At 57.0% G+C, this 21,847-nt stretch overlaps 8 protein-coding genes across 8 annotated transcripts; 4 read left to right on the forward strand and 4 right to left on the reverse strand.

Moving 5' to 3' along the window:
- Nucleotides 1-29: 29 nt before the first annotated feature.
- Nucleotides 30-2,324, reverse strand: PHYSODRAFT_471301 (hypothetical protein; the record flags this gene model as incomplete). Its single annotated transcript, XM_009518193.1, has 2 exons — nt 30-102; nt 208-2,324. The coding sequence occupies 2 exons, from the start codon at nt 2,322-2,324 to the stop codon at nt 30-32; spliced, it is 2,190 nt and encodes a 729-aa protein (XP_009516488.1).
- A 2,730-nt stretch (nt 2,325-5,054) lies between these two features.
- Nucleotides 5,055-7,214, forward strand: PHYSODRAFT_322752 (hypothetical protein; the record flags this gene model as incomplete). Its single annotated transcript, XM_009518194.1, has 1 exon — nt 5,055-7,214. One exon carries the CDS (start codon nt 5,055-5,057, stop codon nt 7,212-7,214), a length of 2,160 nt encoding a protein of 719 aa, XP_009516489.1.
- A 497-nt stretch (nt 7,215-7,711) lies between these two features.
- On the forward strand, nt 7,712-9,217 carry PHYSODRAFT_468070 (hypothetical protein; the record flags this gene model as incomplete). Its single annotated transcript, XM_009518195.1, has 1 exon — nt 7,712-9,217. One exon carries the CDS (start codon nt 7,712-7,714, stop codon nt 9,215-9,217), a length of 1,506 nt encoding a protein of 501 aa, XP_009516490.1.
- Nucleotides 9,218-9,588: 371 nt separating this feature from the next.
- Nucleotides 9,589-11,462, forward strand: PHYSODRAFT_473331 (hypothetical protein; the record flags this gene model as incomplete). The annotated part of the gene is made up of 4 exons (XM_009518196.1): nt 9,589-10,461; nt 10,535-10,635; nt 10,708-10,786; nt 11,247-11,462. 4 exons carry the CDS (start codon nt 9,589-9,591, stop codon nt 11,460-11,462), a joined length of 1,269 nt encoding a protein of 422 aa, XP_009516491.1.
- A 393-nt stretch (nt 11,463-11,855) lies between these two features.
- PHYSODRAFT_322756 (hypothetical protein) lies at nt 11,856-13,688 on the forward strand (the record flags this gene model as incomplete). Its single annotated transcript, XM_009518197.1, has 1 exon — nt 11,856-13,688. One exon carries the CDS (start codon nt 11,856-11,858, stop codon nt 13,686-13,688), a length of 1,833 nt encoding a protein of 610 aa, XP_009516492.1.
- Nucleotides 13,689-14,012: 324 nt separating this feature from the next.
- PHYSODRAFT_309693 (hypothetical protein) lies at nt 14,013-14,934 on the reverse strand (the record flags this gene model as incomplete). Its single annotated transcript, XM_009518198.1, has 2 exons — nt 14,013-14,033; nt 14,125-14,934. 2 exons carry the CDS (start codon nt 14,932-14,934, stop codon nt 14,013-14,015), a joined length of 831 nt encoding a protein of 276 aa, XP_009516493.1.
- Nucleotides 14,935-15,098: 164 nt separating this feature from the next.
- PHYSODRAFT_468613 (hypothetical protein) lies at nt 15,099-17,384 on the reverse strand (the record flags this gene model as incomplete). Its single annotated transcript, XM_009518199.1, has 1 exon — nt 15,099-17,384. The coding sequence occupies one exon, from the start codon at nt 17,382-17,384 to the stop codon at nt 15,099-15,101; it is 2,286 nt and encodes a 761-aa protein (XP_009516494.1).
- A 183-nt stretch (nt 17,385-17,567) lies between these two features.
- PHYSODRAFT_475792 (hypothetical protein) lies at nt 17,568-19,781 on the reverse strand (the record flags this gene model as incomplete). Its single annotated transcript, XM_009518200.1, has 1 exon — nt 17,568-19,781. One exon carries the CDS (start codon nt 19,779-19,781, stop codon nt 17,568-17,570), a length of 2,214 nt encoding a protein of 737 aa, XP_009516495.1.
- Nucleotides 19,782-21,847: the final 2,066 nt, after the last annotated feature.

A 21,847-nucleotide genomic window follows, 5' to 3' on the forward strand; every position in this document is an offset into this window, starting at 1 on the left:
GATAAGTAGTAATTCATTCGACAGTTTGTTTAGACGAAGTTTTGACTGTAGTTGTCCCTCGGTCTGTGCCGAGCGTCGTTGCCGTGGCCACCGTACGATTGTCTCTCGGCCTCCATCTTGGCGGCTTCGTGGCTGCGTTGATCTGCTGCGGTTTTGAGCTGCTTCTGCAGCAGCAGCGCCGCCTTCTTCTCCTTCGCGGACGCGTACATGACGGAGATGAAACTCAGGAAGACCATGATACCCGCAGCGCCGATCGACATGCCGAACGGAGGTCCGTACGAGTTGGTCGTCGTAGTCTTCGTGACCGTAGCAGACGACGAACCGGAGATTGCGGTAGTGCAGCGTGGACCACCCCATGACGACGAGTACGTGCACTGGCAGCGCTTCTTGACGCACTTGCCGGTCTTCAGCAGCGTCTTGCCCAGATCTCCACCAATGGTGCAGTCGTCGTTTGTGGTACAGAAGGCCTTGCCCGCCACCTCCTTGTGTTTGTTGTCGTCATCCTCATACTCGTCCATGTGAGCGTCGATCCACTTCTTGGTCGGGTGGCTCTTGGGGTCGCAGCCAACCTGCATGTAGTTGTCGGCCTCGAGGTCGTCGCCCAGGTCCTGGTACAGACGGATGTAGTCGATCTTCAGGTACAGCGGGAACGCGTCGCAGATCTTGTTGGTCGTGGCGTCTTTGCCGTCACCGCGGCATTCCTTACCAGCGTTGGGAGGCGTGGCACCCCACGAACTCGACAGAGCGACGTTGAAGATGAGGTACATAGGCTCCTCGAGCATCGTCTTCTCCGGGTTGCTCTTGTTCTTGTTCTGAGGGATATCCCAAATGGACTCGGACGGCACCTCGAACAGCGGACTGCCCTCGAGCATCCACCGCACGTATCCTTTCTTGCCGGTCACCCACTCGAGCTGGTACGTGACGTAGTTGGTGTACGCGCCGAGGTGCACGGGCCAATTGGCCGAGATGGCATCCATCTGGTAGTTGAATTGGCTCATGGCGTTGGACTTGGGCGTCGTGGTCTCATTACGCGGCTGCGCGCACTTCCAAAATGTGTTGTCCGGGTCACACAAGTAGGCACCAGTGTAGACGTTGAAGAGGGGGTAGCACGTTCCGTTCGAGTTGATGCCCCAGTGATCCTCGCCCTTGCCGTCAATGAGGCTGATGTCGCCGTTGACATCGTTCGAGGCGGGACAAATGTCACTCGAGCACGAGTTTTCAGTGATACCAGCCTTCAAAGACGCAGCGATTGTGCTGTACGACTGCTTGGCCTTGGGGTCCGGCGCGCAGAGGTTGTTGGCCCCGTAACGGAGACCCTGGTACCATGACTTGTGTCCGCGCTGCTTCTGATAGACCGCGGTGGGGACGTCAACGTAGTTGGCACCGGGAGTGTTACACGTACCAGCGTAGATACACGACGGGTCGTCTTGTCCGTAGTTGACTCCGATAATACGGTAGTCGTCAGGCATACCCGGGCCAATCTGCAGCGACGACGACACAAGCGTCGCGCCACCTTCCAACACGTCGATTTCGGGGGCGCCGCGGCCTTGGTTCGGGTTCAAGCCGTAGCCCGGGTTGTCGTTGCACGCGCTGATACGCTGGTAGGTCGGGTCGAACAGGTCAGGCTCACACTTGTCGTAGGAGAACGGCCACATGCGGTTCGTCGACGCAGAGAAGATAGCGCGACCAAGGTTCCCCATCATCCAGATGCCGGGCCACGTCGGGTAGTACTTGGTAGCTTCGACCTGGGTGTTCTTGCCCTTGGCCAGGTCAGGGTTACCCGAATCGGGCGTGACAACACCGGGGAGCTGCACGCGCGTTTCAATCATGCCTCCCTGGTAGCAGAACTTGTTCCACGACTGCACCATGGCCGCACGGTAGAAGAAGTAGGCGTCCACGTAGCCCGGAGGGTGCGTGTACATGTTGTAGACGTGGATCACGTTGAGCTCGTCGATGGCCTTGATGAAGAAGTAGCACGTGCCATCGTCGTCGCACTTGGTCGAGGTCATGTTGTGCGAGTAGAGCTCCAGAGCGCCGTTGACACCATCGGGCTTCTCCAGTGAAGTCCAGATGTGGTCGTCGCCCGGTCGGAAGCTTCGGTTGGCCACGTTGAACTCGTCGCTCATGACCAGATCCCATTTCCGGCCGCGCGAGCTGGTGTACGAGTGGCGGGTCTCGGGGGTGTCGGGGTCGACCCAAATCTTGATGCCCGACTTGGTGGGGTACGTCGTCCCCGCCGTCGTGTCGTTTTTGGCAGTGACGAACGCCGTAGTCATAGCCCACGATAGAGCGCACGCCCAAGCGGCATACTGTTGGAACCGCATTGAAACTCTGGAGTGAGGACGTCCAGGTGCCAGGATCGTGAGCTTGAGGCGGCGAATTGCCGAGTGATGGCCCTTACGCTTTGCTTTCGTGTGCTGCAAAGGCTTTGAAGGCCCATCTGGCTCGACAAGCGTCTCGTACGAGTACCGTACACGTGTATCGCAAGCTCTGCTTGTTGCCACCTGCAGCCACCCGTTGGAGCGCGTAAACGGCGGCCGTCTCTTGTCTCTATTTGATCCGACTTGAAGCGCGCCGTGCATCGACATGTGCGCCGGACACCACAAAAGCGCAGAGGCAGATGGCCATGTGCGGGCTCACAAACGGGACCAACTTCCTGCTCGAAGATTTCGTTCGGGATCGATTCCAGGCACCGAGTGCAGCGCACCCCGCACTTTTTGCGGTAAGGCAGCCAAAGCGGCTCTGGATTGATTCACGCGCGAGTTGTTTGTCTTGCTACTGAAAGACTAGCGCATTGTCGTTTAAGTTTTTTTACAGTATATTGTGTACCAGGCTTCATGTTGCTAAAAGGGAAGTCTTCAAGCTGCTGCATGTACAGGCTGTAGCTGTTGTCTACAGCTACAGTGCGCTAAAGGTGTGGCCGCGGCGAGCACAATTTGCGAGCGGATGGTACAGTACGGTACTGTACAACCTCGGGATAGACTGCCCAACAGCAGTGCCTGTTGCCCCCTGTATCAAATCCATACGATTGATTATGGCACAGCGAGCGACTTTTGCAAGCACGGTGTGTAATTCAGCTCCTTGAGACCGGGCAAGTTGACTCATGAAACAAGGTCTTCGAAGCTGACATGGAACTCAATAGGATCAACGCCAGCAAACGCCAGTCGCCTCGTTTTTTTTCTCCTTAAAGCAAAGCGCTGAAGTAGGGTTCGTAAAGTGAGGAAACTATCAAGTGTACAGTACAGTACTGTACCTGTCCAACCAAGTATGTCTTTCGGGACAAGCCAACTTCAAGCGCTACGCATCTCTTAATGTTGGCACAATGCAGCGATGCAAATCCCGGTGTGATCTGAGAACTGGCACTCGAATAACTTTTCATCTGAACTACATGTATTGTGCTTTTCAGTTGTTTTGGCAAATCGGACGTGTCAAACAGCTACCTACTAAGATGGGGCTAGGTTATCGGAGCAGATTAGCAGGTCCCTCGTAGGGAATTAGGACCAAGAATTGCTAGTCCGATGGAAGCACTTGCGCAGGTCCTCCAAACAGCCGAAAGCCCGAATGTCGCCCATTTTCACGGCATTCGGGGTTTGAGGTCTTACGAAGGACTCCTGCCAAGTCTTGTGGCAAGACTTTCATACGAGCTGACTCTAATACGGTGTATGTCAAACGCAGAATAAACCTATGAAAACACGATGCAGTCGATACGTTAAACACTCCAGTCTTCGTCATTCGCCTTCGCGGGTTCCGGCATTGCTTGCTTCCCCAAACAAAGATTGCTTGACTTGGACTCCAACCGGAGTCCATTGAACGGAGGAGACCACTCATCGGACTCGTCCGAGATTTGCATCTCAGATTTAGGGACCACCAACCTCAGATTAACTGACCTCCAAAGTCCTACATTTCCCCGGCCCTCACAATTCCTGGGCAGTCAAATTCTTGCTTTGACAAAAGCAAGTTCGGCAGCCTCAATGTTTTTTAAGCACGTCAGTGACAGCCTACGCGGAGCAAAGTAAGTGGGTCTCCACTTTGTTGAGAGCAGCTGCACTCTACTGTTGTGCACTTGACAGCTTCAATTAGAAGGCGAGGTCGGTGTTATGTGGCGTCATATTTTGTTGATGGCTACCTTACGCCACCGTCGTTTGTAGTTTAGCGTCAGAAATGTTCGCAATCGCGGTGCTACAACCACTGCTACAACCACAAAATGTGCTACATGTAAGGTTCGAGCTGTAAAAATTCAAAACGCAACATTTACACTAACGTTTTTTTTGTTCGAGCGTTGATCATCAACTTCATTTTCTCTAGTTTATACATACTGAAGTAGTTTCCAGCAATGTATTCATTGTCATCCTCACTTGTACGGCTGTGAAGTTCCGATTCGTCGAAGATCGCTGCCTCTCGGACGGTGACGCCACATAGAGATACAAAGTGGAGATATAAGTTAAACGAAGATGGAGACGCGACTATTCGTGCCTGTCGTAAGAATTCCTGCCAGTCGAAGAGCTCTTTTCGCGCCAGTCGATGGCATCTCGCTGCTGAGCATGCGTGCGATAGTGAAAAATAACTATTACGCCAGGTTCACAAAGAGCTGAGATAGTGCTTGGAGACGGACTAACGAGGAGCTACTGTATCGGCAAAGCTGCTGAGGCGATGCGGCCGCCTTTCCCAGGAATTTGAGCGCGGCTGTGCTCGGCTTGCTGGATCTCATCTGTCGGGGTGATTACTCTGGCTCAAGACTATCCGGACATCCAACCTTGCGACAACGGAGGGGCTTTGCGGCGATCAAAACGCAGCCGTTCGCCACCAAAGATTGCACCAGCAGCAAGAACTGGTGGCGTTGGGACGACCGGGAGAAATCAAACGCAGGCTACGCCGCATCCAGATACCAGAAAAATGGCCTCGCTTTGTGTATCCACAAAAGACTCTCGGACAGTAAAATCTGCGCCGCCACTCGGCAAATTGCCGCCTCGAACACGCAGCACGTTGGTCGTGATCAATAGAATCCTTCGTTCATTGCAATGTGGGTTCAACAGTATATCGTGTTCGCACTGGCCATGGCGGGGGTGGCGTCTTCGGCCAAGAATGTCACGTATCCGACCAGGTCGGGCATCAAAGTGTGGGTCGACCCCGACACCCCCGAGACCCGCCACTCGTACACCAGCTCGCGCGGCCGGAAATGGGACTTGGTCATGAGCGACGAGTTCAACGTGGCGAACCGCAGCTTCCGACCGGGTGACGACCACATCTGGACGTCCGTGGAGAAACCCGACGGTGTCAACGGCGCTATGGAGCTCTACTCGCACAACATGACCTCAACTCAGTGTGACGACGACGGAACGTGCTACTTCTACATCAAATCCATTGACGAGGAGAATGTCATCAATGTCTACAACATGTACACGCACCCTCCAGGTTACGTGGACGCCTACTTCTTCTACCGGTCGGCCATGGTGCAGTCGTGGAACAAGTTCTGCTACCAGGGAGGCATGGTCGAGACGCGCGTCCAACTCCCCGGAGCCGTCACGAAAGCCTCGGGTAACCCCGACCTGGCGCTGGGGAACAACGGCAGGGTCAAGACGGGCAAGTACTACCCGACTTGGCCCGGTGTCTGGATGATGGGGAACCTGGGTAGAGCTATCTTCTCCGGGTCCACGAACCGCATGTGGCCGTTCTCCTATGACAAGTGCGAGCCCGACCTGTTCGACCCCAAGAACCAGCGGATCAGCGCGTGCGACGACAACCCGGGCTACGGGTTGAACCCGAACCAAGGCCGCGGCGCCCCAGAGATCGACGTGCTGGAAGGCAGCGCGTCTCTCATCTCCTCGTCGCTGCAGCTTGGCCCCGGTATGCCTGCTGAGTATCGAATGTTTGACCTGAACTATTCGACTGGGGACTTCTACGGCTGCTTCTACACTGCTAGCTGTCAGACTCTTGGAGCTAACTACATCGACGTCCCCACCGCGTACTACAAGAAAGAGCGCGGCCACAAATCCTGGTACCAAGGGCTTCGCTACGCGGCCAACAACTTCTGCAAATCGGACTCCACCCAGAAGCAGAGCTACAAGACCATCGCAGCATCGTTGACGGCTGGGATCACCAACAACACGTGCTCCTTGTCCACTTGTCCCGCTTCGAACGATGTCAACGCCGACTTGAGTCTCATTGATGGAGTTGGGGATGATCGCTGGGGAATCAACTCGAACGGCACGTGCTACCCGCTCTTCAACGTCTACACTGGTTCTTACCTATGTGACCCGGACAACACGTACTCCAAGTGTGCCAGCCCTCGAAATGAGACCACCACCGCCAAGTCTTATGCCATGGACCCCTTCAACTACCAAATGGACGCGATCTCGTCCAACTGGCCCGTGCACCTCGGCGCGTACACCGACTTCGTCACGTATCAACTGGAGTGGGTGACCGGCAAGAACGGCTACGTGCGGTGGATGCTGCAGGGCAGCCCCCTCTTTGAGGTGCCGTCTGCATCCATCTTGGACGTGCCGCAGAACTCCAACAAGACCAACCCGCAGAAGATCATGCTGGAGGAGCCCATGTACATCATCGCCAATGTGGCGCTGTCGAGCTCCTGGGGCGCTACGCCTCCCAACCCGGGCAAGAGTTGCCGCGGCAACGGCACGGACCCTGTAGCCAACAAGATCTGCGACTCGTTTCCCATGTACTTGAAGATCGACTACATCCGACTGTATCAGGACCTGGCCGATGACCTCGACGCTGACAACTACATGTCCGTCGGCTGCGACCCCAAGACCCACCCGACCAAGCAGTGGATCGAGGGCCACATCGACGAGTACGAAGACAACGACAACAAGTGGGTGGAGGTCACCGGTAAGGCGTTCTGCAAGTCGCACGACGACTGTACTATCGGCGGCAGCATGGCGAGGACACCAGTCAAGACGGGCAGGTGCGTCAACCAGCGCTGCGAGTGTCTGTACAAGTCCTGGGGCGGCCCGCGCTGCACGACGGCGATCGCGGGGACTTCAACGTCGGGCAGCACTACGTACGGCCCGCCGTTGTGGGCCTCCATTGCGGTTACCTCCATTGTGGTCGTGCTGGCGACGATCTCCATCTACGTCTCGACAGTGCGTGCAGCGCAGAGGAAGAAGGCGGCCATGAGGTACGCGCACGTCCAGAAGGTCGTGGACGTAAGCCCCTCGCAGCCGCAGGTGCTCACGAAAGAGAACAGTCAGGGCTAAAACAGTATTTTATCAGCAACACAGCCTATATCTCACCCCGAGACTTGCTCGTATCATGCATTCTTCGAACTCTAGCATGTAAGGACACTTTCATCTTTTTACTGTACTATTGTTGTATTAATATTATAGTATTAGGTTATTAGCACAGAAGTGTTCACGGGCTGAAGTTCTGTCGTGGCCTAATATTCTGTCATATCATACTGTTTTGGGGAAATACAGTGTAAGTTTACCGAATTACCGAAATTTATGAAGAAGTACACACCTTGCGCAGCCCGAAATTTGCTGATTGAAGTTCGCTTCAACTACTGAAACATGTCGTATGAAGGTTGCGTGAATGGTATCGCAATATGTAAATACTTGTACCCTTGTCAAGCCGATCCACGTTGAACCTCCAGCATTCCATGTTGCCTTTTCCCATTGATGACCCCAGAACGAACCCGTCAACGAGCTTATTCCACAGCCAGTCGAAGATTGCCATCGTCTCGACCACCATGAGCATGAACCGCTTCGTGGCCGGGCCGGACTTCTACAACTACGACATGTACGGCGGCCTGCGGCCGGGCGGCGTGGTGCAGCTCTTCTCGCTCGAGTTCATCGGCCTCGTGGCCGCCACGTTCACGTCCTCGTTCGTCTACATCGGCGCGCGCTACGGGCTGCTGCCTATGGTGAGCAGCCAGCTGCAGCTCTCGGAGACGCAGAAGGAGGCCATGGACCGCCTCGTGGAGGTGCCCGCGGCGCTGGCCTTCTTCGTGGGGCTCTACGCCGACGCGGTGCCCGTGTGGGGCTCGCGCCGCAAGTCGTACATGGTCCTGGGCATGCTGCTGAGTCTGCTGTGCCTGGCCGTGATTGGCCTGGGATGCCTCTTCGCCGCGGACATCCGAGAGACCATCGGCAGCAGCTTCAGCTACATCATGATGCTGGTCATGGGCGGCGTGAGCTTCGGCTCCATGATCAACTTCTGCTCGGTGCACACGGCGGTCGTGACGCTCTCGCAGCGGGAAAGCCTGGAGCGGAGAGGCGTCTTCCAGGCCGACTACTTGGTGGTGAGGGCCACGGGGCAGATCTCGGCCAGGCTGCTGGTCTACCTGATCCAGAACGTCATCGAGGTGCACGAGATCGCTCTGATCTTGCTGGTGTTGATGCCGTTGTCGGTCATAACGATCGTCGTGGTCATCGGAGGACTCGACGAAGCGCCCGCGTACCGGAAGGAGAGCCTGAGGTGCAAGTGCGAGAGCTACTGGAAGCTGACCAAGCAGAAGGCAGTGTGGCGCATCCTGGCGATCGTCGCGAGTTTCGCCTTCTTCCTGAACTTCGGCTTCCCGCTAGTGACAAATGCGCTGCAGCAGTGGACAGACACAACGGACAGCGCGTCCGCGCTGCTGAGCAGCAGCTTGAACGACTTGGTGATGATCCTGACCGTACTAATGTGGAGGTGGAGGTTGCGCAACATGTTGTGGAAGCGGTTCTTCCCCCTGGCCCCGACAATGACGATCGCGCCCCAGTTCGTGATGGGCGTGCTAGTGATCCCGGCGTTGTACCGAGCTCCAGTCGTGTACATCGTGCTGACTGGAGTGGCTGGCGTGTCGACGGGCGTCATGGCACTCGTGCTGCTGGTGCCCGTGACCGAGATCATCGAGGAAGGCTCGGAAGGCGGCGTGGTCGGCCTCGCGCTGTCGTTCAACACCATCTTCAAGGTCTTCGTGAGCACGCTGCTCACGACCATCCAGCGCGCCTCGTACTTCCCGTCCAGCGACGACGCCGACACGGACGCGACCCGCTACCGTTGGTCCATCGCTATCCTGGTGGCCGTCACATGCGTCGTGAACGGCCTGGCCTTCGCCGTGATCCCCCTCCTGCCGCTGCAGAAGCTCGACGCGCAGCTCGTGCGCATGTACGGAGGCTTCACCGACCACGCCGGCGCGCTCACCGCCGCCGCCTTCCTCACGTCGCTCGCCTACTGCGTCGCGTACAACATCTACATCTTCAGCGAGGCCATCCACTGACTATGATGTGAGCCCCCAACGTCCGTCAAGCCGGCCCCAACAACCAGCATGATAGTATCCACCAAGTACAACACAAGGCCGACAAGCTTATCAATGCCCGCAAGGCCAGCCAGCGTCGATAGCTGCTGGATAATCCACCAAAAGAGACTGCGTGCGCGTTTCCTTGCATTCCAAGGGTGTCAAACCAGCGCATGTCACATACGGACTTAACCCCCTCCATAAACGAATGCACAAATTACGCAGTCTAAGTATTACCAGAGCATCCTGATATCAAATACCCCGTGATAAAGCTCTCAGTGTAGCCACATGCGTTTGACAAGGTGCAAGCTCGAAGAGCTCCGTTCGTCGTCGCATTCCAGCTCTTGACCAGCATGAGCCGAAGCGACGAGCCCCAAGCCTCCTCCTCTGCGGATCCTCGTGCCTCGCCCAATACAGGCGCAGGCTGCGTGACCGTCGACAAGCCCGAGCCTGACGCCGAGCGACCGCCGAACCTCGCCGTGCACCCGAGCGCCGAGTGCGAGACCCCCGGGACGTGGTCTGGATGTGTCATCGGCTGCTGCTACCTGCTGCTGCTCGTGGCCTGCGCGTTCCTGAACGCCGCGTTCGTGCTGTGGCCGCTGACGCTGCTGCGCGGGGGCTGCCGCCTCTCGATCCGCAGCTGCCGCCCCGTGTTCCGCTTCCTGGAGGACAAGTACTTCGCCATGCTCAGCGGTCTGCTGGAGCTCGTGGGCGGCGTCAAGCTCGTGGTCACGGGCGACGAGCCGCTGCACTTCGAGCCGCGCGACCACGTGCTGCTGCTCTGCAACCACCGCAGCGAGGTGGACTGGATCTTCTTCTGGGGCTTGGCGGTGCGCCTCGGCGTGCACGACCGCCTGCGCGTCATGATGAAGAGCGTCATCCGCTACGCGCCGGGCGTCGGCTGGACCATGCTGCTGCTCGAGTACCCGTACATCAACCGCAACTGGGCCACGGACCAGTCGAGGCTGGCCGACGTCATTGCGTCCTACAAGCAGGCGGACATGGGCTCCTGGCTCGCCATGTTCCCCGAGGGCACGGCGCTGTACGACAAGACGCTGCAGAAGAGTCACGAGTTCGCCGAGAAGCAAGGCGAGGCGAGGTGGGACTACGTCCTGCAGCCGAGAGTCAAGGGCTTTGAGCTGTGCGTGGACAAACTGGACCCCGAGTACGTCGTGGATCTCACGGTTGCCTATCCGGAGCTCATGGACGGAGTGAGACCGTCGCCGGTGAGTCGTTATACAAGCTTTGCATGGTAGAAATGAAGCAGAACTGATGGTTTGGGGTCTTGTTGTGGTGCAGATTCGCTTCGTGAGAGGCCAATACCCGACGGAGGTGCACATGCACGTGAAGCGGTATCACCGGTCTGCGTTGGAGAAGCACAAAGAGCACATGGACCAGTGGTGCGTCCTTGCGTTGGGATGAATGCTTGGGTGTTGTTTGTGCTGATGGATTGCTTCTTTGTTGATGTTTAGGCTGAAGGACCGGTTCACCGAGAAGGAGGAGCGACTTCGGTGTTTCTACGAGACTGGCGCGTTTGAGGGCAAGCAGTGCGTGCGAGAGGACCTCCCGCTGTGGAGCTCGGTGGTGCCGGGCATAGCGTTCAACCTGGGGTTGTGCTGCTTGGCGCTGTACTTGCTCGTCATTTATCCTGTCACCACGTGCACGTGGTTCGCGCTCTGCACGGCGCTGTCAGTGCTTCAAGCTCGCCGATTTGGCAATTAAATGAGACCAGGACGGTCGCAGTATTGAACACAACTCTTTTTATGATCTCAGCAGAGTAGGGAGCACTGTGTGCATTGCTTTGACTTATGCTTACTAGGAACTCGACCGTCAGGCTTCGGGGGTATGTCCTTGCCCGAGGATAATACTTGGAACTCGACCATCAGGCCCGGTCGCGAGGAGACGAGCGCCACTTCTCGGAGTGGCGCTCGGGCGCTTTGGCATCTCCGCCGCAGCGCAGCCCCAGCTGAATGCAGCGCTTCTGGACGTCGAACGGCGTTTTTCCCGGCAGACGCGCGGCTATCATGTGGGCGGTGTCGCTCTGTTGGCCTCGCAGCAGGCTCTCTTCTTCGTTGCTGAAAACCACCTCGGCTACGCGCGGGCGCGACGCCGCCTGCCGGTAAACCTGCGCGCCCTCGAGCTTACTCGTGCGCGCGTCAACAGCCACGAACGCTGCGAAGGCCAGCATCAAGATCAGGCCGCGCGCAGACACCATAGTACTTGGTAGCAATCGTTGGATGATCTTGAAACGACGCCTGTTTAGCTCTAAGAATGGCGCCGTATTTGCTGGGCACACACGCGTTCCGGCCCACAGCAATGAGCCAGACGAGCGTCATGCGGCCTAAGAGCGCCACGCGGCTAAGGAAGCACGACGGCCATGCTCCCGCTCTCGTCAGTTGTGTCCAGGCTCCGACATGTTGATTTCACTATATAACTTCAACTGGACGGATGGGATGGCTCCCTTTGACACCCCTGGACAGACAGAGGGACCCACGTCGGCACGTGCTGACATCAATCCAGGCCCATTCCGAGGCTCCCGCTCCGAGGTTGCGTCTCCATTCCCCCTCTTGCTCAGCCCTCCAGGACAAGTCTCCGCTGTGGATGGATCGTCGAGTTAACGATGCAGCAGTCGAGCGTCGAGGACGGCAGCTTCGCCAACAATTCCCTGGGCTTCCGGCCCATTGTGCTCTACGACATGCGGCTGGACATGGCCGACGAATCCCTGACGCTGTCGCGCTCGAGGAAGGAGCAGCAGCTCCCGCACTTCTCCACGCTCTCGAGCTGCGAGCTCGACGACATCGACGCCAACTGCTCAGCTCAACTATCCCCACACGATCTGCGTCAGGGCAGAACGCCCACCTCACAGCCTTTTCAGGCGGAAGAGTACTCTCCGCCGCCTCGATCTCGGGGCCGAGGGCCTGCAACGGCCGACACCATGTTCAACTATCGAGCGCTGGGCAGTTTACGCAGCGGGCTCGCTCCGATCGCGCTGCTGAGTCGGTGGCACGCCGGCCTTGCAGTCACCGCCTTCGTGCTAGGCGCGGCGAAGGGCGTCGTGCGCGCAGCATATCGGCCATTGCTATTGACGACCTTGAATGAAAAGTTCAACAGGAAATATGATCCAGACGCAGCGCTACTGGACTGGGCCGACATGCTCTCGGTGCTCCTCGGTCTCTTCTCGGATTGTATGCCGATCTACGGCACTCGACGGAAGGCGTACATCGCACTGGGCTGGATCTTGAGTGGGGTGAGCTATGCCAGCGTGTATGGGATCTATAAAGACCAGATCCAGGACGTTCAAACGCCCGGCAGGATCTTCGGACGGTTGCTCGAGGCGTGGAGTGTTGCAGGCTCCTTTGCGCTTCAACTGTCGTGGGTGGCAGCGCTAGCGCTTGTGGTCGGCTTCGGACAGCGCGAGACTCTTAGTGAGCGAGGCGGGTTGGCAATGCTCTTCCTGGTGCTTTGGCAAGCGGGGAACCTCGTGGCTCTCATCGGCGTCGCGGAGCTCCAGTCGACGCTGACCCTGCTACATACCAGCGCTTGTCTCGCTACGGCTTCGCTGGTTGCGTTGCTTTCCGTGCTCTGCTTCTTGTACGACGACGACGACCAGGAGTCGACGGTCACGCTGGCAGCGTCAACGAAGCGGGTCGGAGTGGTGCCAGCGCTGCGTACAGGGGTTATCCAGGTGTGGGAGGTCTGCCAGGAGAAGGTGACGTATCACGTACTGCTCTTCTTGTTGATCTACGGAGTTCTGCTCAAGGCTCGCGACCCCGGCGTACACAAAGCTCTTGCTACTTGGAGTGGCTTCGGGTTTGACGATAGCGTTCGGGCTGAGAGCCCGTGGGTGCTGGTTGTCGAGAGTGGTGTGGCACTCATAGCTCTGCTTCACGCGAAGTGGAGACTGCTGACTACAGCTTGGAGACGGCTGGCATTTGTCGGAGTTGGTGTCGTAGTGGTGGGTTCCCTTGTTCAAGCCACGCTTATTGCGACAGATACTGTCAGGAGCAAGTGGTTCTTCTCGCTGTTCTGTGGGCTCGTCGTTTGGCCCAAGACGTGGATTCTGCTGTTCATTGTGCTGACAGCGACGGAGGTGACGCACGTTGGCTGCGAGGGCGTCACGATGGGTCTTGTCCTCTCTGGTCAGGGCCTTGGTACCTCAGCGTTAAACGCGGTCACTGAATGGATCGGCCGCGCCACCAACACTAAAGTCACGCAGCAGCTCATTGCGGAAGACTCGCACTCCACACGAAGTCGGATTCTGTTCGCTGCCATAGCTTATGCAGCTGTCAACTTGCTAGCGGCATTGGCTGTGCCATGGCTCCCTAGATCCAAGATCGAAACGCAGCAGCTTCGAGCGTTCGGAGGCTACAGCAGAAGAGGAGCCGCGCTGATTGTGGCGATCTTTGTACTCCTGCTAGCTCTCGCCATCACCGCAAACTTTGAAGTTGTTTAGCCTTGACACTCTCGCAGATGAGAGTACCTCATATCGAAAAGCAATACGCTTATCATCGCGGTTTTTGGTGCAGATTGCCGTTGCTGCTTGACTTGAAGCCCCCTTTTCGAGTGAGAGTGCGCTGACTCTGAGAATGAGCGACTTCTCCCCGCTTGGCCTGCACAATTCGCTTCACTGCCTCCTCCTCTTTGCGTAGCTCGTCGTCTTTCTTCATCTTAATCTCATGCATCGTAATCCTCTGGTGTTGCAGCAGCTCGTCGCGGTTTAATGCCCTCGTGATCCTCTTGCTAGATCCTTCTCGTCGTCGTGCACGCGGCGCAACGATCACGATCTTCCGCTGGCTGCCTAAAATCGCGTCGACATCGTCCACATCGTCCGCATTGTCGCTCATTGGGCCTTCCCGTTGCTCGCTTGCTTGTTCCTCGACTGAATTCACCGGGGCTGGAGGCTCTGGCTCGGGTAGAAGCGACCTCCAGTAGCATCCGATCGAGTGCAACCAGTACAGTTGACGGAAGATGGCGCCCAACTTCCGTCGGATGTACTTCTTGCGGTACAACGCAGTGATCAGGTCGCTCTCCGTGTCCTCCACGCCCATCGCCATTCGCCACTGCGCTTCCACCTGCAGGTTGTGCCCCACGCGCGTAAGCAGCTCAGCGTGCGTGAGTTCGTGCCGTTCCCACACGCCTCGTAGGCCTCGCAGCACCTTCCGATACAGCACGCGCGACTTCTTCCGCGTCTCCTCTCGACGACGATGAAATTCGCGAAACTCGCGTTGAATTCGCAGTACAGCGCGCACCACGACGGTCTGCCGGAACAATCGGCGGCCAATATGCCCTCGGAAGCAGCGCTGGATCTGTCGAGCGCTGAAGTCTAGGAGATTCGCGTACATACCGGCGAGATAGCGTTGCTCAGCCTCGAGAAAATTCACGATACGCGTCGTGTCGTCCAAGTCCAACTCGAACAATTCGTGCGTCTGGTTCATCCGAGCAAAACTATCCCGTACCCGTGCCTTGACGCGTTGCAACTCATCGATGGACTTCTCCAGTGGAGTCTTGGTGAAGTCCTCGGGCTGCAGTAGCCGACCAGGAGAATTGAGTGTTGTCGTACTGGCATTGGAGTTTGAAAAGTGCGGTAAAAGTACTCGAGGCCGAGGTGACGCCGTCTCTCGATGGCTGAATGGCAGATGTGATGGAGGAGGGCGAGGCAGTGACGGCTTACTCAGCAGCGGCAGCGGCGGCCGCGCCATCATCTCAAATGTGGCTTTGATGGAGGCACCAGTGTCTCGCAATTCGTCTAAAGATGGCTACAGCAGAAAACCTACACTTCCAACTGCAGACAACAACAAGCAAGCAGCTATTTTCTTTTCGAGCAACGATGCAGGATAAATTATTATTTGCGAGGCTACTGCAGTTAGACGAAGTTCTGGCTGTAGTTGTCTGGCAATCTTCTACTCGATCTCCTGTCCGAGGGGCGTCGGACCTGGTGCAAGTGCACGTCTTCACGAGGACTGGGCCGCATGCCCTCCACGGTCTTCACCTGCTTGATGAGCTCCAGTGCACAATTGGCCTCTTTCCTGGCCGACCAGACCACGGACACGACGCTCGCGAAAATGATCAATGCGGCCACCCCCATCGACACCATCATCGGAGGACCGTAAGAGCTCGAGGACGTGTAAGTGCGTGTCGTACTAGTTGCGCTCGACGAAATGGCCGTCGTGCAGCGGGGCCCGCCCCACGAAGTCGCGTACGTGCACTGACAGCGTGACTTGACGCACTTGCCCGTCTTCAACGTGATTTTGCCCAAGTCGCCGCCGATGGTGCAGTCGTCGTCGACAGTGCAGAAGGCCTTGCCGGCCACCTCCTTGTGGTAATTGTCGTCGTCCTGGTACTCGTCGATGTGCGCCTCGATCCACTTCTTGGTCGGGTGGCTGCCTGGATCACAGCCAACCTGCATGAAGTTGTCGTCCTCGAGGTCGTCGCCCAAGTCTTGGTACAGTCGGATGTAGTCAATCTTCATGTACATTGGGAAAGAGTCGCAGATCTTGTTGACTACTGGGTCAGAGCCATCGCCGCGGCAATCCTTGCCTGGATTCGGAGGCGTGGCACCCCACGAACTCGACAGAGCGACGTTGAAGATGAGGTACATGGGCTCCTCCAGCATGATCTTCTCCGGGTTCGTTTTGTTCTTGTTCTGAGGGATATCCCAAATGGACTCGGACGGCACCTCGAACAGCGGACTGCCCTGCAGCATCCAGCGCACATACCCTTTCTTACCAGTGACCCATTCGAGCTGGTACGTGACGAAGTCCGTGTACGCGCCGAGGTGAACGGGCCAATTGGCCGAGATGGCGTCCATTTGATAGTTGAAAGTGCCCATTGCGTTCGACTGCGGCGTGCTGGAATTCCGTGGCGTGGCACACTTGTAGTAAGTATTGTCGGGGTCGCACAGGTAGGCGCCTGTGTAGACGTTCCAGAGCGGGTAGCACGTTCCGTTGGAGTTGATCCCCCAGTGATCCTCGCCCTTGCCGTCGATGAGACTTAGATCGCCGTTGACATCGAACGAAGCGGGACAAGTAGCTGCTGAACACTTGTTGTCCGTGATGCCAGCTTTCACGGACGCAGCGACGGTAGTATAGTCCTGCTTCTCATCAGAACTGGAGGTACAGTAGTTGTTGGCGCCGTAGCGCAGTCCTTGGTACCAGGATTTGTGGCCGCGTTTCGCGTAGTACGCGGTCGGGACGTCGATGTAGTTGGCCCCCTTGGTCTTGCAGTTGGCGCCGTAGATGCACGAATATGAGTCCAAAGTCGACGAATCGATGGCGAAGGTGCGATAGTCGTCGGGCATTCCAGGACCAATCTGCAGTGAGGACGAGACCAACGTGCCCCCACCTTCCAGTAGATCAATCTCAGGCGCACCGCGGCCTTGGTTCGGGTTGAGATCGTAGCCAGGGTTGTCGTTGCACGCGCTGATACGCTGGTAGCTCGGCTCGAATAGTTCGGGGGCGCATTTATCGTAGGAGAACGGCCACATGCGGTTCGTGGACGCGGAGAAGATCGCTCTACCCAGATTCCCCATCATCCAGATGCCGGGCCAAGTCGGGTAGAACCTGCCGTCTTCAACCCTGGCATTCTTTCCCCTTGCAAGGTCTGGGTTGCCGGATTCGGGACTGACTGCTCCTGGTAGTTGGACTCTTGCCTCGATCATGCCTCCTTGGTAGCAGAACTTGTTCCACGACTGCACCATGGCTGAGCGGTAGAAGAAGTAGGCGCTTTCGTAGCCCGGGGGGTGCGTGTACATGTTGTAGACGCGGATTTTGTTTACTTCGTCCACGGATTTAATGAAGAAATAGCACGTGCCGTCGTCGTCGCACTTGGTCGAAGTCATGTTGTGCGAGTAGAGCTCAAGCGCGCCGTTTACACCGTCGGGTTTCTCGATCGACGTCCAGATGTGGTCGTCGCCCGGGCGAAAGCTGCGATTCGGAGTGTTGAACTCGTCGCTCATGACGAGGTCCCAGTGCCTTCCGCGCGAGCTAACGTAGGCTTGACGATCCTCGGGGGTGTCGGGGTCGACCCAAATCTTGATACCGGATCTGGTCGGGAAAGTGGTGTCCACAACTGATGCATTTTCTTCGGCAGCCAAAGTTGAAGAGGGGGTAGTTACAGCTAGAGCGCATACAGCAAGCCGTAGCTGCCGCATCTGTATGATCGTCCTGAGATTGAAGCTACGACAAGGTGGCAACTCGATAAATGCTGGCTGAATTGAGTACAACCGAGCTGTGAATAACTATAAAAAAGCTACTCAGATGGCGAAGTCGAGGTCGAGGGGATAAGTTTCTGAGGTAAAATATGAGGATTCGTAAATAAAATACGTGAAAGTAGCTTAGAGAAAATTCTGGCTGTAGTTGTCCTTTGGCTGTGGTGTATCGTATTCATCAATCGACAGATTCACGCGCGTTGTTGGGAAGGACGGTCTCACTTGCTCCAGCTTCTTCCTCTCCGCCGCCAGAATCGCTTCCTCGGCCTGCTTCTTCAACGTCCTCACGGACATCCAGACAGCGATGACAGTAGACAGAAGAGTGACAATCGCCACACTGAGTGAGATCGCCATGGGAGGGCCGTACGTGCGCTGAGTGACGGAGATACTGGAGCTACTGCTGTCTTCAGCCAATGCGAGAGTGCAGCGAGGGCCGCCCCAGGAGTCTGGGTGGGAGCAAATGCAGCGGGACTTGACACACTTGCCCGTGACGAGCTTCTGCGTCCCGTTGTTGCTGATAGTACAGTCGCCGTCACTCTCGCAGAAGGCTTTACCCGTAGCCTCTGTCCAGGGATTGTCGCTGTCCTCGTACTCGTCTAAATGCCCTTCAATCCACTCTCTGGTCGGGTGGCTCTTAGGATCGCAGCCTAGTTGCATGTAGTCGTCGTCGCCGCGATTCCCCTTCGGGTCTTGGTACAGTCGAATGTAGTCGATCTTCAGGTACATTGGGAAGTCGTCACAGATTTTGTTAACGGTCTCGTTGGCTCCGTCTCCGCGGCACTCGCTACCAGGATTGGGAGGCGTCGCTCCCCAGGACTTGGAGAGAGCGACGTTCATCACGATAGACATGGGCTCCTCCAGCATGAGTTTCTGCGGATTAGTCTTGTTGGCGTTTTGAGGGACGACGGAGAACGCCTCGGCCGTGACCTCGAACAGGGGCTGGCCCGCGCCCATCCAGCGCACGTAGCCGTTCGTGCCTGTAATCCATTCGACTTGGTAGACGAAGTAATCCGTGTAAGCGCCGAGGTGCACGGGCCAATTCGCTGAGATGGCGTCCATTTGGTAGCCGAACGGGTCCATGATGTTGGTTTTCGGGTTCGTGGAGTTGCGAGGCTCGGGGCACAGCTCATCCGTGTTGTCCGGGTCGCACAGGTAGGCCCCCATGTACGAATTCATAATCGGGAAGCATGTTCCATTGCTGTTGATGCCCCAATAGTCCGGCCCGACGCCGTCGATCAGCCCTAGGTCACTGTTAGCATCGCTGGAGGCGGGACACGTGTCGACACTGCACGTGTTCTCCGTGATTCCAGCTTCGAGCGACGCTTTGATAGTGTCAACGTCTTGGATTTCATCGTCTGAAGGTTCGCAAAAGTTATTCGCTGCGTAGCGTAGCCCCTGGTACCAAGATTTATGGCCGCGCTTCTTCTCGTAGTATGCAGTGGGGACGTCGATTAAGTTGGCGCCGGGCGTCTTGCACTCGTACTTGTACACGCAGTACGGGTTGGTGACATCAGCTCCGTTGGCGTCCGCGGGGAAGAGTCTGAAGTCGCTCGGCATCCCAGGCGCAATCTGCAGCGACGACGAGATGGCCACGCCACCTCCTTCGAGAATATCGATCTCCGGAGCTCCGCGGCCCTGGTTCTTGTTGAGACCGTAGCCTGGATCGTCATCGCACGCGCTGATGCGCTGGTTACTGGGGTCGAAGATCTCGGGCTCGCACTTGTTGTAGGAGAATGGCCACATGCGACTCGTGGACGCCGAGAAGATCGCTCTACCAAGGTTCCCCATCATCCAGATTCCGGGCCACGTCGGGTAGTAGCTGGCGCTGGCAACGCGGCCCGACTTACCGAGCGAGATGTCGGGGTTCCCAGATTGTTTCGAGACCGCGCCTGGTAGTCGGGCCCTTACTTCAATGAGCCCGCCCTGGTAGCAGAATTTGTTCCAGGACTGCACCATGCCTGCTCTGTAGTAGAACGTCACGTTTTGATACCGCGGCGGAGTCAGATACGCATTGTAGACGGTGAGTTTGGAAACTTCGTCCACGGCCTCGATGTAGAAGTAGCACGTGCCGTCGTCGTCGCACTTGGTGGAGGTCATATTGTGCGAGTAGACTTCCAGAGCTCCATTCACGCCGTCGGGCTTCTCAATCGACGTCCAAAGATGGTCCTCTCCCGGCCGGAAGCTGCGGTTTGCAGCGTTGAACTCGTCGCTCATGACCAGCTCCCAGGTCTCGCCTCGCGACGTCGTGACTTGCTGCGCGTTGGCTGGCGTCGCGGGGTCCACCCAGGGTTTGATGCCGGACTTGGTAGGGTACTCCTTCTCACTCGCAGCTGCAATCATGGGGCTAAATGCCACTACGAACAGCGCTAGAGCTCGCATCGTGGTGATATTCTGTACGCGCTTGGTGTGCGGCGTTGGAGGCTAATTTACAAATGGGAGACAACGTGGAGGAGTATTTTGCCAGTCGGTGGGTAGCACTTCAGCGGTGCTGCACGCAAATTCGCTGCGTACGGCGACAGCCCCGGGTCATGGCTACAAGGAGATGCCTCTCGGTGCAAGTCGTGCTGACTACAAAGTATAGGGCTGAGTGGCTGTCGGAGAACTTACGAACAGAAGATAACCGCCATCTTGGTGGAGTATGCCTGTTGTGGTCAGAGAAGTTGAAGCGAGTTGTGACTGAAGAACACTAAAGCCTGAGCCACAACCATGCCCATGCTTCTTCAAAGCTCGAAAGCGCACCACACGCCTCGCAGTTTCAGTCGCCAACGCGTGTTGATAGACCTTCGTCGGCTCGGATTTCTGAAAGAGGACATCTGGAGACAGCGCGAGCTCCTGGGAACCAACCAGTTCATCCCTGCGAGGCGTCGATCGTCGCTTTGGCACTAGATCCGGTTCCGTGGGGCCGTGAAGGCGGCGTTCCCCTTGGACAGACACGAATCGCGAATGGGAGCGAGAAGTTGGAAAGTCACTCCAGTTCCATTGGCGTCGTCTTGCAGCCCGAGAGCCAGCAGACTACACGTACCGAGCTGCCAGCACTGCTGGCTAGTAGATCCGAAGGAGATGCTCGGGGCGAAGTCGGAACGTTCGAACCCGGTTGACGCTAACGGTAAACATCCAGCGCGCAATCGGGAGTGTATCGCGATTTGCTTCGTTCAATTGTGCTGCGTCAAAGGAAACTTGAAGGGCAGGACTTACGTACACAGTCTAATTTCGGTGATATCTTGGAGTTTGTATAGGCAGCCAACACCCCACAATGTGACGACCTTCCCGCAGGACGTATGTCATCCGCGGGAAATGGCTTTGCTCCGCTGCGCTCCGCAAAGGCAGTCGCTGCTCTCCTGCGATAAAAAGATTCTCTCACCTGGCGAGAACAGTGCTCAGCTCGCTGGAATGCTCGTCGCTGGGCCCGCCTCCGCAAATACCGCGCGGCCCTGCTACGCGGGCACCCCGCGCGGGTTTGCTGCGGCTACGCTCCTCGCAACCGCGAGCCTCCGTTGGTCCTCTTCTATATCACATTCACCCCCCCTCGACCCCCATCAAAAAAGACTGTGTACGTAAGCACTCTCAAACTTGAAATTGCCACCTGTGGCCCGTCACCAGTGTCGGGGAGACACCGCGAGCAGCAGGCTTCAACACATGACGACTGACTGACTGTCCCGGTCTCAAGGATTATGCAGTATACAGCAGATTCGAGTCCGCTCGTAAGATAATCAAGTCCTTCTTCATTATCTGGATTTGACCGATTCTAGGCCAGGTCCCGGCGCCTCAGCTCTCCTTTGTCGTGACCAACTATTCGGAGAGATCTGAAGCTTAGGGCCACTCCCGCAGGAAACGAAACGAAGCTGTGCTCGGATAGACTCGGTAGACTCTCGTTGCGTAACCGAGCACAGCGAGGAGAACCACTGCTGCCGTGGTGCCATGGTGACTCGAAATGATGGCAATCGAAATATCCTTCAAGTCGGTTGGCTCTCAGAACAGCGGTTGATTACTCTGGTGATCGGGCGCTTCCCGCTAGGAAACGGATGTCCATCGTGCAGAGCACTAACGCGATCATGCCCGCCGTGGCCATCCGCTTGGGCTCCAGTGCCTGCTGCAAGCTCATTCTCCAACCAATTGCGCCTGCGTCATGAGGCTCCAAGGATTCGCTGCTTGGGCCTTCGCTCTAACGTGGGCGGTGAGTACCGCGTTCGTCACTGCCAAGAACGACACGACGGCGGGGACGACGTTCCCGACCAAGTCGGGCATCAAGGTTTGGGTCGACCCTGCGACGCCTGAAGACCGTCAGACGTACATCAGTTCGCGCGGTCGACAATGGGATCTCGTTATGAGCGACGAGTTCAACATGCCCAACCGAAGCTTTCGACCCGGTGACGACCACATCTGGACTTCATTGGAGAAGCCCGATG

The sequence above is a fragment of the Phytophthora sojae genome (genome assembly GCF_000149755.1).
Source record: "Phytophthora sojae unplaced genomic scaffold PHYSOscaffold_1, whole genome shotgun sequence".
NCBI lineage: Eukaryota > Oomycota > Peronosporomycetes > Peronosporales > Peronosporaceae > Phytophthora > Phytophthora sojae.